The sequence below is a fragment of the Struthio camelus genome, chromosome 26, assembly GCF_040807025.1.
Source record: "Struthio camelus isolate bStrCam1 chromosome 26, bStrCam1.hap1, whole genome shotgun sequence".
Lineage (NCBI taxonomy): Eukaryota > Metazoa > Chordata > Aves > Struthioniformes > Struthionidae > Struthio > Struthio camelus.
In genome coordinates, this window is record NC_090967.1 from 7,423,937 (window position 1) to 7,437,993 (window position 14,057).

At 50.7% G+C, this 14,057-nt stretch overlaps 1 protein-coding gene across 1 annotated transcript; it reads left to right on the plus strand.

Moving 5' to 3' along the window:
* The first annotated feature begins 203 nt into the window (after nucleotides 1-203).
* MED16 (mediator complex subunit 16) lies at nucleotides 204-11,899 on the plus strand. The gene is made up of 15 exons (XM_068919676.1): nucleotides 204-259; nucleotides 839-1,039; nucleotides 1,353-1,460; nucleotides 1,735-1,904; nucleotides 2,821-3,252; nucleotides 4,238-4,343; nucleotides 5,002-5,157; nucleotides 5,515-5,726; nucleotides 6,020-6,226; nucleotides 6,652-6,862; nucleotides 7,074-7,207; nucleotides 7,606-7,798; nucleotides 8,049-8,265; nucleotides 8,886-8,969; nucleotides 10,102-11,899. The coding sequence occupies exons 2-15, from the start codon at nucleotides 904-906 to the stop codon at nucleotides 10,226-10,228; spliced, it is 2,493 nt and encodes an 830-aa protein (XP_068775777.1). The 5' UTR covers nucleotides 204-259; nucleotides 839-903; the 3' UTR covers nucleotides 10,229-11,899.
* The last annotated feature ends 2,158 nt before the right edge of the window (nucleotides 11,900-14,057 follow it).

Sequence of the window (14,057 nt, forward strand, 5' to 3'; positions counted from 1 at the left end):
ATTTCGCCAGACTCGTCCAAATCCACCGGTTATAATTCCTCCCGAAGCGCCGGTGGATCCTGGGTAGCCCTCTATGTAAATTAGCACGGCTGTCTCGCCGAGGGGGCCTCTGTCTCGGGCTGCCCGCGGCAAGTGCCTGAGCGCCCCGCGCGGGGCAGGGCGGGGGCTCTGCACAGGCGCGCGGCAGGCAGCCCGGCGGGGGCGGGGGGGCGGACGGGGTCCTTCCGGCGCGGCGGGAGGCGGCGCGGGGCCGCGGACGGTGAGTGGGGCCGCTCCCGCCGCCCCCCCCCCCCGGGCAGTTCCCCCCCCCTCGCCCCCCCCGGGGGGCAGCGACCGCCCCCGGAGGCGGATACCCCTCCCTCACCCCGGGGAGGCCGGTTCCTCCTCCCTTACCCCCCTTTTGGGGGGGGCACCGACCGCCCCGAGGGGGCCCTTCCCCCTCCTTCACCCCGGGGGGGGCAAATCCCCCTCCCCCACCCCCCGAGGGGCCCGGAGTCCCCCCAGGGGGGCAGTTCCCCCCCCTCACCCCGTATAGGGGTTGGGTGTCCTCCCTTGTTCCCCTCGGGGGCAGCTCCCCCTCTCCCCAGCCCTCCGTGGAGGGCAGCCCCCCCCCCACAACAGACAGTTCCCCCCCACCCCTGTCAGAGGGGCTTGTGCCCTTCCCCTCCCCCCCCAGCTGCTGGGGGGGGGTTGGGGCAGCCCGGCCCCTGCGGATGAGGTGCTGTTGGGGCCGGGCAGGTTTCGCTGGGGGAGCTGGTTTAACTGGGCCTGTGTCTGTGACTTGTAGAACTGGCTGGGTTTTTTGCATCTAAAAGGCACCTTTTTCCGCTTTCTGTAGGCACCGAAAGCTGTGTGTCTGCTTCCCATGGGCCAGCGGGGCCTCTGGGGGTTACCCGAGGCGCAATGGATTTGGCATATGTCTGTGAGTGGGAGAAGAGGCCGAAAAGCAACCACTGTCCTTCCATCCCCTTAGTGTGTGCTTGGTCCTGCAGAAACCTGATCGCTTTCACCACAGACCTCAAAAATGAGGAGGAAAAAGGTACAGCGTGCTTGCGAAAGGTTGCTCAGTAACATGGAAACTTATGCTTCTTCCTTTTTCTAACATTCCTGAGATTTAATGAGTGTTTCATTCACTGGTGAGTGGTTCTCAGGCTCTGCGGAACCAGGGCGAGTTCTGCACTATTACCAGTTATCTCACCTGAGCTGCCAAGCGCAGTTATTGTCCTTCCCATAATTGTTTGACAGAAAATAGTCTGTGGCTCCCCCTGCATCAGCTCAGGATCTGTGGGTTGAGAAACACTTGCTAAGGAGTTAGTAACGAGGCACAGTGACTCATTTCTCTCTTCATGCAGATCTCACCCACATGGTCCACATCATTGACACGGAGCATCCATGGGATGTCTATTCTGTTAACTCTGGCCACGTTGAAATCATCACTTGTTTGGAATGGGATCAGTCAGGTGAGTTTGGATCCTTTCTCATTATCCCTTTGTTCCACCCTTCCTTCATGCGCACACAGGTCATAAAACGATGGTGCGTGATAGCTTGTAGAAAGGGATTTTGTGAGTCTTTCTGTTTTGACTGCATGTGCCGTTAGGGGTTGTACTGCACCCATCGTTTCATAGCCATTAATTGTTTGACTCTGGTAAATCTGCACTGGGATATTTTGATTTCTTGATTCCTAGTGATTTTTTTTCTGTACCCACTGGTTCTAACGAGGCTGTTTTACTGTAGGCTCCAGGCTCCTCTCGGCAGATGCAGATGGACACATTAAATGCTGGAGCATGACTGATCACTTGGCCAACAGCTGGGAGAACACTGTGGGCAGTATGGTGGAAGGAGACCCTGTTGTGGCCCTGTCCTGGCTACACAATGGTGTGAAGCTGGCTCTGCATGTGGAAAAGGTTTGTCTCAGCTGTGCATGGGGATCCAGTGAGGAAAGCTGGCTCAGGTTGTTAGCAAAGGACTTGGGAAACCTATGTTTATGACCCTACTCTGCCATGGTTTTTCTCCGTGACCTTGGGCAGGTCAAGCAGGGGAATTTTTAAAGTCAAAAAAGGAAACTCAGATTCCTAGTTCCTGCTGAGTTGCAGCAGGAATTAAATACCTTGTTTCTCTTGGTGCTTTAAACATGTCTTTCTTAGTCTGTCTGCTTCAGTGTCCTTGGCTGTAAAAGGGAGATAAAAAGCATTTCTTTGCCTACCAGCGATATTGTGGAAGAAATGCATTCCAGGTCATGAGCTTTGATCCAGGGATTTGGTAATGACAGCTGTATGCGTACATAGATAAGCTGCTTGTTTAGCAACATGTCTAATTCTGTCAGGCTCACAAAACAGAAAATCTGCCAAGTAGAAGCTACCTGCTTACGTTTTTAAAATGTTTACTTCTGCAGTGTTCCAATGAGAGAAATGTTTCCCTCTCTTTAGACCTCGGGGACCTGAGGCACAGAAACTTAAGGGGCTGTGCAATAGGTTAGTGTCAGAGCTGGAAATGGCCGCAGAAGGGAGAGGGGGCATTGGCTCTTCCAGGTTCAGTCTGCGTATATGAGGTAGGAGCTCTCTGAGATGCTCTGAGAGCTTTGCTGAGGGGTTGATAAGTTCCTGCTGCTGCCTGTAAAACCAGAACTGCCCTGACCCAGGGAGAAAGGGGCTTCTGCAAGGTCACAGCACAGAGTTGGACATATGAACTCGATGCCCTGATTTCAGCCTCTGTTCAGCTCCCCAGACCATGCTGCAGTGACTTAGAGGAGAGCCATGCAGTTGTAGGTGCGTTGCAGATATCAGATACAAACGTCCTTGTGTTATTTATCTTCTCTTACAGTCTGGAGCATCAAACTTTGGTGAGAAGTTTTCCAGGGTCAAGTTCTCTCCGTCCCTGACTCTGTTTGGCGGGAAGCCCATGGAAGGCTGGATTGCCGTGACCATCAGTGGTCTGGTGACAGTATCTCTCCTCAAGCCCAATGGGCAGGTGCTGACATCCACAGAGAGCCTGTGCCGTCTCCGTTGTCGTGTTGCCTTGGCAGATGTTGCCTTCACTGGCGGTGGGAACATTGTGGTGGCCACGTCAGATGGCAGCAGCACCTCCCCTGTCCAGTTCTACAAAGTCTGCGTCAGCGTGGTGAATGAGAAGTGCAAAATAGACACTGAAATCCTGCCGTCCCTTTTCATGCGTTGCACCACAGACCCTGCCCGCAAAGACAAATATCCAGCAATCACTCACCTGAAATTCCTTGCTCGGGACATGTCAGAGCAGGTGAGCATCTGCTGTTAAACAAGTAGGATTTGAAAAAAAAAAAAAAAAAAAAAAAAAGGGCAAGGGAAATAGGTATTTGCTCCACCTTTGGTTTCCACACCCAGCTCTGGAGATAAACAGATCATGTCCTGCGATGCCCTTTGTGTTCCTAGTTGCTCTTTCTGGAGATGCTGCTAGTTCAGCCTCGCCGTCAAGCAGATTGCACTAAAAAGGTTTGGGGGTATAACTGCCGAGCCCTGCAGTTTGTGGAAAAGCAGTCTGAAAAGGCCCATTCTTCATTATCCTGATTATGCTTTGCTTTGTTTGTTTTACAAATCTGGTGTTGGTTGTCAGGGAAGTTATGCCTGACAGTTCAGGAGGTTCTGGGAGATGAAGTCTTTCATCTTCAGGTCACAGATTCGAAGCAGACCTCTCCAGAGCACTTAGAGCTCTTGGTTTGTGTGACTTACATTGAGTAACTTAAATCTATTTGCTAGTGGGTTGATAGTTTTCCACAACTATATTGAGTGATGCGCTGAAGCCTAAACTCTCTTCACCCTTTCCTTTGGTTAAGTTTGAGTGCCATGTTGGAGAACGTAGTGCCTGTGTAGATGTTCTCTGCTTAAGCAAAAGATCTCTGTATCTACTTCCTTCTGGTTCCAAAGTCAGTTCAGTTCCTGCCCTTTTCTTTTCGTTTAGCTTGTGATGTGCATGAATCGCATCAGCAGGTTGCATACAGACTTGTGAGGGATGAGACCATTTGTGATTTGGAAGGGTACAGGCTGTGATACCACACTTCAGAGTTCTGCCTCTGCTTTCTGTCTCACTGGAATTAGGGGCTTCACCATTATGTATTGCCGACAAAATCCTCTGCTTTTCACTAGTGGAGTATAAACTAATTAGGAGGAGGAGCCTCAAAACAGAGGGAGAAAAACACTGCTGGACACTGCCTTTTCCTGTTTTAAATTTTGTGCAGACAGTTACAGTATAGGTTTCTGTTTTGAAGGTACTGCTTTGTGCTTCCAACCAAAACAGCAGCATCGTGGAGTGCTGGTCTCTCCGGAAAGAGGGCTTGCCAGTCAATAATATATTTCAGCAAATCTCTCCTGTGGGTGAGTTTCAGCACCTGCTATTCTTAAAAATAGGAGTGTGAAAAAAGTGAAAATGCAAGACAAGTTCTTAAATCCATCATCACATGTATGGGATTATCCACAATCCCATATTTATCTTCTCAGTCCCATGCTCTGTTTCATCTGTTTGTCTGCGTCTTAGGCAACAAATTGCCAATCTCAAGGAAATGGTTTGCTACTTTCACTCAATAAAAGACATTTTCTGTGTGGTGCTGAGAAGAGAGCAATCTGAGCCTTCTAAAGAAAAATATTTGTGCAGCAAGCGAATAGTTTAATCAAGCTGTCCAGTGTGCACATCTGTTCCACCTGATGTCGGAGATAACAAAATGAAATCTACATGGTTTACTCCAGTGAAATATACAGGATTATTATACTTAAGGATTTGTTAATCAGTACCAGCAGAGTCTTCCATCAGAACAGATTTAGTGGGGAAAAAAAAATCATTGTTTATACAATTAATGAGATTAGAAAAAATGAAGGAAATAGCCTGGTAGAATGAATGTATAGTCCGTGTTTGATTTGTAAGCCCACCTATTTGGGGAATGCGGGCAGAAATCGGGGTAGGAGGGATGGTATTTTCTGATCCTTTTGGGGAGAGATGTCTCATTTATTTTTGGTTGTTTTTTTTTTTCCTCCAAAGTTGGAGACAAACAACCCATGATACTGAAATGGCGAATTCTTTCTGCCACCAATGATTTGGATCGTGTTTCAGCTGTGGCTCTGCCAAAGTTGCCAATCTCACTAACGAATACTGATCTGAAAGTAGCCAATGACACCAAATTCTTCCCTGGATTGGGTGAGGAGTCTTTACTGTCTTTCTCCTAAATATGTAGCTTCTGCCTGAAACTTTGCCTTCTCCATCTCCTGAGCTGTGGCTGAAGTAAGGCTTCAGAACAACCCATATGAAATACTGATATGAAAACTTTCAAAGATATAGTATCCTCCTATTCATCCCGTTTCATTTACATGGAGAGAGACATACTTCTGTGAAATGCTGGTGTGGCCTATAGGTAAAGATATGCCTGAGACCCCAGAGCCTTTTGGGTGCTCCACAGCGTAGCCCTGTGAGTTTTCAGTGGCTATTTCTCTGGGCGCGGACTGGGTTATACCAAGAGGAGTTGCTTCCTCAGCTTCCACTGTCTTCCGTCTTCAGGTCTGGCTTTGGCTTTTCATGATGGCAGCGTCCACATTGTTCATCGACTGTCCTTGCAAATGATGGCAGTGTTCTATGGCTCTTCCTCCCAGCGCCCAGTGGATGAGCAGACCATCAAAAGGCAGCGAACTGCTGGTCCGCTGGTTCATTTCAAAGCCATGCAGCTCTCCTGGACGTCTCTGGCCTTGGCTGGCATCGATAGTCACGGGAAGGTATTGTGCTTTGTTATGTGGGCGGTGTGGTAGCTGTCATCCCTGGCTCTTTCTCTCTCTAAATAGCGATGGATCATTCAGAAACTTTCTGGGAATGTTAATTCTAGCTGTATAATACCATGTTAAATGAGAAGGGATCTATCCTGGGGAAGCGTATTGTAGGGAAGCGCATCTTCAGGTCAGTAGTGAGTTGCAATTGGCCCTGTATTGTGCAGTAGCTTTTGTGGAGTAGTTTCAAACCATTTCCCGTAGCCTGTTTTTGATGTGGATTTTTCTTTTCCTCCTCCCTTCAGCTGAGTATGCTTCGTATCTCCCCCTCCATGGGCCACGTGCTGGACATGAACATGTCCCTCCGACACTTGCTGTTCCTATTGGAGTATTGCATGGTGACCGGCTATGACTGGTGGGACATCCTGCTCCATGTCCAACCCAATATGGTCCAGAACCTGGTGGAGAAGCTGCATGAGGAGTATATGCGCCAGAATGCAGCGCTGCAGCAGGTCAGCAGAAGTGGACGTTACCTGGCTCATTGCAGAGAGGCCTGCAGAGACTGGGAGGAGGGAGCAGGAACTGCCGGCGCTCAAAAGACAGAGCGCTCTAACTGCTAGGCCACACTGCCTCTCTGAATATTCTCTTTGAGCAGTAATTTAGGTGTGAACAACATCTGTGTAAGCAGTGTTCATTTTCAGGAACGTTAATGCTGCTGTACCTGTTAGACACTTCTGGTGAGATGGTAAAGCCTGTTTCTGGCAGAGATTCTCTCAGTGTACTAGGAACTGTAGCACTGTTCATGCACAGAGCAGTATTCCTGACATTCATGTAGCAGGACTGAAGAGTTACAGAAGAAAAGCAGCTTGCTTTAATACGCACATTCTAATTCTACCTTTACCTTCTGTATTTTTCCTGGTGTCTCTCTGTCAATCAGGTCCTCTCCACACGCATTGTTGCCATGAAGGCTTCTCTTTGCAAGCTGTCCTCCAGCACGATAGCTCGTGTGTGTGATTACCATGCAAAGCTGTTCCTGATTGCCATCAGCTGCACCTTGAAATCACTGCTACGCCCACATTTCCTGAACACCCCAGACAAGAGTCCTGGGGACCGACTCACTGAGATCTGCTCCAAGATCACAGATATAGGTAGTGATTGCTCATGACATCTGGCACTGCATTCTGAGTGTTTTGAATCAGATTGTTTCCCCTCTAGGTTAGGTGTGAAGTGTCACAGGCTCATAGTATCCCCCTGAGTTTGAACAAGGGGGAGGTGAACTCTCTTTGCGTCGTGGGGCTGGGGAGTGAAATTTGGATCCATCTTCTCCCTGAGCCAGGAGATGTCTTGCTTCTGTTTCAGACATTGACAAGGTGATGATTAACTTGAAGACAGAAGAGTTTGTCCTGGAGATGACCACACTGCAGTCCCTGCAGCAGCTCATCCAGTGGGTGGGAGATTTTGTGCTCTATCTGCTGGCCAGCCTTCCTAACCAGGTGAGAGCCTGCAGTCCCGGGAGCCATCAGGAAGGAACACAAAATCTTTTGTGCATTTGTTTTGAGTGGCTTTAGCCAAGTCGTGCACAACCCTGGCATTGCTGTCAAGCAATTTGGGAAATGTGTAAGAGACAGCTGAACTATAAAACAATCCTTTCCATGCCCACCCAGCTGCTGGTAGTCAGTGATGCAGGGGCAGGGAGCTGCATTCAGACCGTTGGGCTTGTATGTGTCTAACCTCCACAGCATCCTCTGGCAGTGAGCTCCGCAGATTGCGTACTGCTTGAAAAAAGTCCTCCTTGGGTTTGGGTACATCTCCTAAGTTGTCTGGAAAGGGAAGAGTGGTTCAGGCAGGTGGTGTATAAGTCCCAATCGCAGCTGTTCTTTCCCCTCTGCAGGGCTCTCCTGTGCGGCCGGGACACAGCTTTCTGCGAGATGGAGCATCCTTGGGCATGTTCAGAGAGCTTATGGTGGTGATCCGTATTTGGGGACTGTTGAAGCCAAGCTGCCTCCCTGTCTACACAGCAACCTCTGACACCCAGGACAGCATGTCCCTCCTCTTCAGGCTTCTAACTAAACTCTGGCTGTGCTGTAAGGGTTTACCAGTTTCCTTGAACAAAAGGATCCTTCCTTAATGTGGATTGTGCGTGAAAGGAATAATTGGGGGGAGTAACTTTTGAGTGGGTCTGTAGCCTTTAGAAAGGGCAAGTACAGCTGCCAAGTTTATTGTTTTCTGTGCTGTGTTGGCGGATGGAGGAGGAAACTGCACGCAGCAGCTTCTCTCAATCGTTAAATGAGAAATGTTAGAGCTGGTGCGCTCTCTGCTTCATTTTCCATGCAGGTCGTGAGGAAAATCACATGACAGAGCCTGATGATACCCTGATAGATGAATGCTGCCTCCTGCCCAGCCAGTTGCTCATTCCCAATATCGATTGGTTGCCCATCAATGATGGCATTGTCAGCAAGCTGCAGAACAAACAGCTTGTCCGGCTGCAGTTTGGAAAAGCTCCTGGGCTCGTTGGTCACACGGTCTCTTCCCAGTTTGATGCCTTTGTAAGGTACAGAGAGGGTATCAGGACACCTGGGGTCTCTCTTGAGCTCTGAGAGATCAATGAGTTTGGGATGCCTGCGCTCTTCGGCTTGTCCATTTGCCTATGTGACTTGAGAGAAGTTTATTCTCTGTGCTTGACAAAACAAAAAATGCTAGCTTCTGTTTCGATTAATTTCACCATGTCCTTAAATTTCATGACATTGAAATGCAGTTGCTGGTACAGACTGTTGCAGGCACTTTAGACAGAACTGCAATGCTTGAGTTCAGCAGAAAACCAGGAAAATGCTCTACGTCTGGTTGAAACTACAAGAGAGTTGACAGGCTGGGATTTACCTGGACCTGGATTTGGAAGCCCTTTGCTGGGAATTCCTATAGGGCTAGCAAAAGGGGTTGCAGGAGTGTGGAACAGTGGAACTCCAAAGCTTTGGTTCCAGCCTTTGCTGGGGGCAAGGAGGAAGTGAATCTCTGTGAGTGATTCACTCTGGCATCAGTACAAGGAATTTGCTTTCTGGGATTTCATCTGGGTTTTGATGGATGGAATCTCGGATGTTCTGTGGAAAAGGCTGTCTTAGAAACAGCTTTTGAACATGGTATTCTGGAAAAGTTACCATTCTTCTTCCTACCCAGGGCACCTGGACAGCCCAAGATTGATCACCTGAGACGGCTTCACTTAGGAGCATACCCAACAGAAGAGTGTAAGTCGTGTACCAGGTAAGCAACGCAAACATATAATCCCTTTGATGCAGAGGAAGTCTTGGCAGAAACTCAAACTGTTCTTTTTGTCATTTAAAAGCTCTTTCAGTCTCTGTTTACCACCCTAAAATATCTCAATAACGTTTTGCATTAACTATGTCTGCAGGAGGAAATACTTCTTCTATAATAAGGCTTTTAGTTTATGGCTCTGTGTACTGCATTGGAGGAAAGCAGTTGTTATGTTTAAGGCTCCTCTAATCTGAATGACCAAGATTCTTAAAACGCTTGTGGAAGAGCAGCATCCCTGACTCAAGATAGCTGCTGCTATCATTGCAGCATGGCTGTTGCATTAAAGATCTAGTTACTTTGTCCTGCAAAGTAACCCCAGCTCTGTGAGAATTAGCTGGATTCTTCATCGTCCGTGTTGAACTACGTTGTATCTAGGGGCTGAATTTTGCATCATAGAATAAATATGACGTTGCTTTAACAGAAAAATATAAGAGCAATCAGGTTACACAGGTAAATGGAGAACAGAATTTGGCCTGTAGAAATCTTTTTTGATAATGAGAGATCCCCAGCTTGATTTGCAGATCTGATATTTAAAAAAAGCTACCTGTGTTCTTGGAGAGGAGGTGGTAAGAAGAAATAAACACAGAATCCACAGTGCCATTTTAGGGTCATTTTTCAAACTAGGTTTGCAGTTTAGGTCCTTTTGTGCTGTCCTCTTCATCCACCCTTCACAGAAGAGTCTGGATTTTGAAATGATGGTGCAGGGAGCAAACATCTATCTAATCATATGATTGAATTAGCTTTAATTATTGGTTTTAATAGAAAGTCTCTGTAGTAGATGACTTTTACAAGATGAGTGTCTGCTATTTTATGTATAAATAGCAGCTGGGGGCTGTTGTCTTGAAGACAGCCTTCTGTTCTGAGCTAACCTTTCTTCATTTAAGATAATTGCTCACATGGTCTCAGCTGGTTTTTAATGCTCGCAAACATCACCTGCAAGGGGCAACAGCTATTTTTTTCCTCTGATTCCTTGCTCCCTGTGTGTTCCGTACAGGAGCCCCAGCAGTGTTGGCTTTTTTCCTAGGCTTCTCTTTTCTGTGCCTGACTGCACCCCTTTGTGTGTGTGTATGTTTCTTTTCAGGTGTGGTTGCGTTACCATGCTGAAATCGCCAAACAAAATCACTGCAGTGAAGCAGTGGGAGCAGCGCTGGATCAAAAACTGTTTGTGCGGGGGTTTGTGGAGGAGAATGCCCCTCAGCTATTCGTGAGATTGCCTTTTGTGGGGCAAAAAGGGAACAACGAGCGCCGAGCGGAATTGCTGCTCAGAGCTGCCTTCTTTGGAGATGTTTGGGACAAAAGAACGGCAGCACTTTTCCTGTGCTCTCTGAAAGCATCATCCTGATGCTGCCTGTGAGACAGTGGCAAGCAGTTGGCTAGTGGTGCTGCTATGTTTTTCTTGTATTGATTTTTCTGCTTCACCCCTTTGTGCCAATTAAAAAAAAAAAGAGGAGGGTGAAAGAATCTTTGTACAGGGAAGAGCTAGAAAGGAATCTGAGAGGTTTCTCTGTCACTATCCAAGGCAAAGTCAATTAGGAGTCAAGGGCCTGAGAGGTGAGAAACCTACTGCCTCTCTGTGTCTCTTGGCTGAGCACGCAGAACGGCTGCACCCTGCAGTAACTCCTTGCGTGGGCAGAGAGCAGTAGATGGCTGATAGCTGGGGGGAAACAGACAAAATCCCCACTGAAAGGGGAACAAATACATAATACCTTATGTTCATCTTTAGCTACCAGGCTGCTTGGGAAATGTGGCATGGGCTGGTTAATCCCTGTTTCCCTGTTCTTCTCCATTCTTACAAGAGGAGTTGCTCCTCTGACGGGAGACTTCACCAGCATAGTATGTCTATGTTCTAATTACCGGAACAATTTCCTCCCATTCTGAAGGAACAGGAGCATGAGACTGCTGCCCTGGAGCAAACCCATCCGTTTCGCTGTCTCTTACTGAACCAGCAGCTATTTTGTAAATAAAAGTTCCCTTAATTTTGTACAGAATGTTCAGAATGTTTGGTTTGTTCTCAAAAAAAGCTTCCAAAGTCTTTCTCATATGACTTTGGTTGTACAGTGTATGTCCAGGACTGTTGATGTATGAACAAAAGAGAAGCAGGAACGCCCCGTTAATTTCATCTCTTTTCAAAATCCTACCAAGAAATCTGTGCCCTTTGACAAAGCACAGTGAAGATGCTTCGAGCTGATCTGTGGCCTGGCCAGATTCCTACCCAACCAGGTAACTTCCAGATCTCCCCAGAGACCATTTAAAGAAAAGAACAAGCCAATTTTTATATGTACTTTTTCCATCTGGGAATGAGTTTTCATTTATCGGTGAAAAATTGCACTGATGGCAAAGAGCTTATTTCTCTCAACTCTTCCGTATAATGTTTTGCTGTGTGGAGCAGGTCTCTGTATTGCCTGCCATTCTGTAGGTAATTAAGGAAAATGAAACGGCTAATTAGGAAACTAGAACTTCTTGTTAAAACTCTTACCCCTTTAAGTAAAACTGTAATCAATCTGGGTACTTGTTAATCTCCTTTCTCTCAGAGAGCAGGTTTGGGGGTTATTTAATGTTTGATTGCTGCTACTCGTTTGCACTGAGGTAAGACTGAGCAGTTGCTCTGCAAGAAAATGCTCCTTTCCCCACTCTGCTCACTGTCCTGCGGAGACGGAGCCCTGCGGGTGGGAGCAGCTGCCTGAGGGCTGACCCCGCTCCGGTGCTGTCTGTTCTCTGTAGGTGGACGAGCTCCAGTGAGGCTGTGTGTGCAGAGCAAGGAACAGAAGGTGGGTTTTTTAAAGTCTTTGGTGATACCATGCTTGTTTTCTCCTCCTTTCTACCTAATACAAGGGCCTTCTGCTTGTACCTGTTTCTATAAATGAGCAGTCTAAACCAAACAGTCCTTCTGTCCATCATGTCTCCTTAGCAGACTCTCCCTGGTTCCCAGAATGGGGATGTTAGAAGGAATCTCACAATTTCCTGTTGTGATACTGCCTTCCGTGCCAAACTGGAGGGGTTGTGGCTGTGCTCTGCTCCCTTTGAGGCTTTGCCCTGGCAGTCCTCGCATTGGTCCTGCTCGCCTCTGAATAATCACCTGATAATTGTGTGGAGCATTTATTTCCCCCCCCCCCCCCAATTGCTGCACTTAGAGCAGGACAGGCAGCTTTGCTTCACTCTTGCCCCCTGCCTGAGGGTGGCAGTGGCATTTCGGTAGCAGAGCAGTGATCTGGCTACAGCCAGGAGGTTCCTGTCCTCTGTGTCCTGGCACTGCTGCTCAATGGGAACCAGGAGCCCCTTGGGCTGGTTCCCCTTGCTTCACCGTTCTGCCTGCTGCGTGCAGGATGTTGGCGTTTGCTGCCCAGAGAAACGGCTCTGCGCTAGCACTGGGGATACGCGTGTGTGTCTTGGGCAAGAGCCAAGGTCATGCCAAGGTCTGATGAGAAGAGCTGCTCCTGGGGCTGGAGCTGGTTTCTGGCAGGCAGGGCTGTAAAAGGAGCCCTGAGGGCTCCACCTTGCGTCCGCCAGCCGGCGCGGTGCAGGCAGGCTGGTGTCCACAGCCTGCCCCGAGCAGGGGTGCTCCCCGGCCCCCCGTGCTGCCGGCCCGCTCCCGACTGGGCTGCCGGCGGGCAGGGGGAGGTGGGTGCTGGCGCGACCCCTCACTCCGAGACTCTTCAGGACTGTTGGGGTTGGGCACCGGGTAAAGGCCTCCCTGCCAAGCCCCTCTCTGGCCGCAGGAGGGGTTTCCTGCCTCCGGCGGCCGAGCACCGGGCACCTTGTTCCTGGAAGGAGGAGGCTCCCCGAGGCTCCAGCCTGGGGGGACAGACCTGGGGGATGTCCCTCCCTCTCCAGGGCCCGTGCAGGGACCTTCTGGTGCTCTGCAGCCAGCTGGAGCCGCAGCCCGAGGCCACGGGGCAAGAGCGAAAGGGTTGAGGAGTGGGGTGGCAATGAGCACGGGCTGGGGGGAGCGGGCTGAGCCTGCCCTGCTCGCAGGGGCCGTGGAAGCGCCTCCGCGAGGAGCTGCAGCCAGCAGCAGCAGCAGCAGCAGCGGGTGGCTGCAAAGAAAGCCTCTGTCCCGGTGGCTGTCTTGGCCGCTGGGGCCCGTTGCTAAATCGACGGCTGTGGATAATCGCACTTATTCACCTCAGTACAAACTGGATTGATGCCTCTCGGGGGGGCGGGGGGGGGGAAATGTTTCTCTTTAGAAACTGGTGTGTTGTGCTGTGGGAAGACTTTGAGTTTCCCCTCCCCTCGCCGCCCAAGGGCGCAGCGGCCTCCTCTGCGGCTGTCCGGCCCTGGCGCCGGGGCTCGGGGTCGCCGTGCACCCCGCTCCCCCGTAGCCGCGAGTTGCAGATTCTGCTTTAACACACAGTCGCACAGCGAACCGGAGGGAGGTCGCGGCGGTGGGGCCGATGGCCCCGCGGCCACGCTGCAGGATGCGCCCCGCGCTCCCGCGGCCGCAGGCACCCACTGACCCCAGTGGGGAGGGCGAAGGGGGTGCGGGCCAGGCCCAGGCGGGGGGGCGGACGGGGTCTCGAGCAGGACCAAGCCCTTTCCTCCCCTGCTCCTGGGGGCCCTGGTTCGGGCAGCCACGTTCACCCAGCCCTTTTTGCGGGTGACGGAGTGGTCTGGGGCACGGACAGACCCTGGCGATGCCCGGAGGTGCCCGGGAGCCTCCCCAGGACCCAGAGCCAGCAGCACCCACCTCCTCCGCGATGCTGCGGCCGCAAACTGCGTCCACAAAGGGCCCCTGCGGGGACGGGGCAACGCAGGCACTGGGGGGGCCCGGGCTCCAGCCCCCGGTGGTTTCCTGCCCTTGGGGGTGTTTTTGCCGGCAGTCGGGGCTGCTGCAAGGGGCAGAGCCTGGGGGGCTGAGTGGGGTGCGGGAAAGGGTCTCTGCTCCCACCAGGGCTGAGAGCTGCGGCCAGCGCTGGGGACTCGCGTGAGCCCCCGGCCCGGGGGCCTGGACCTGCTGCGCCGGCGGAGGGGAAACGCAGCCGGTGCCGCACCAGGAAGGCGCGCTCCCCCCCGGCGGGACCCCGCGGCGGCTGCTCTGCC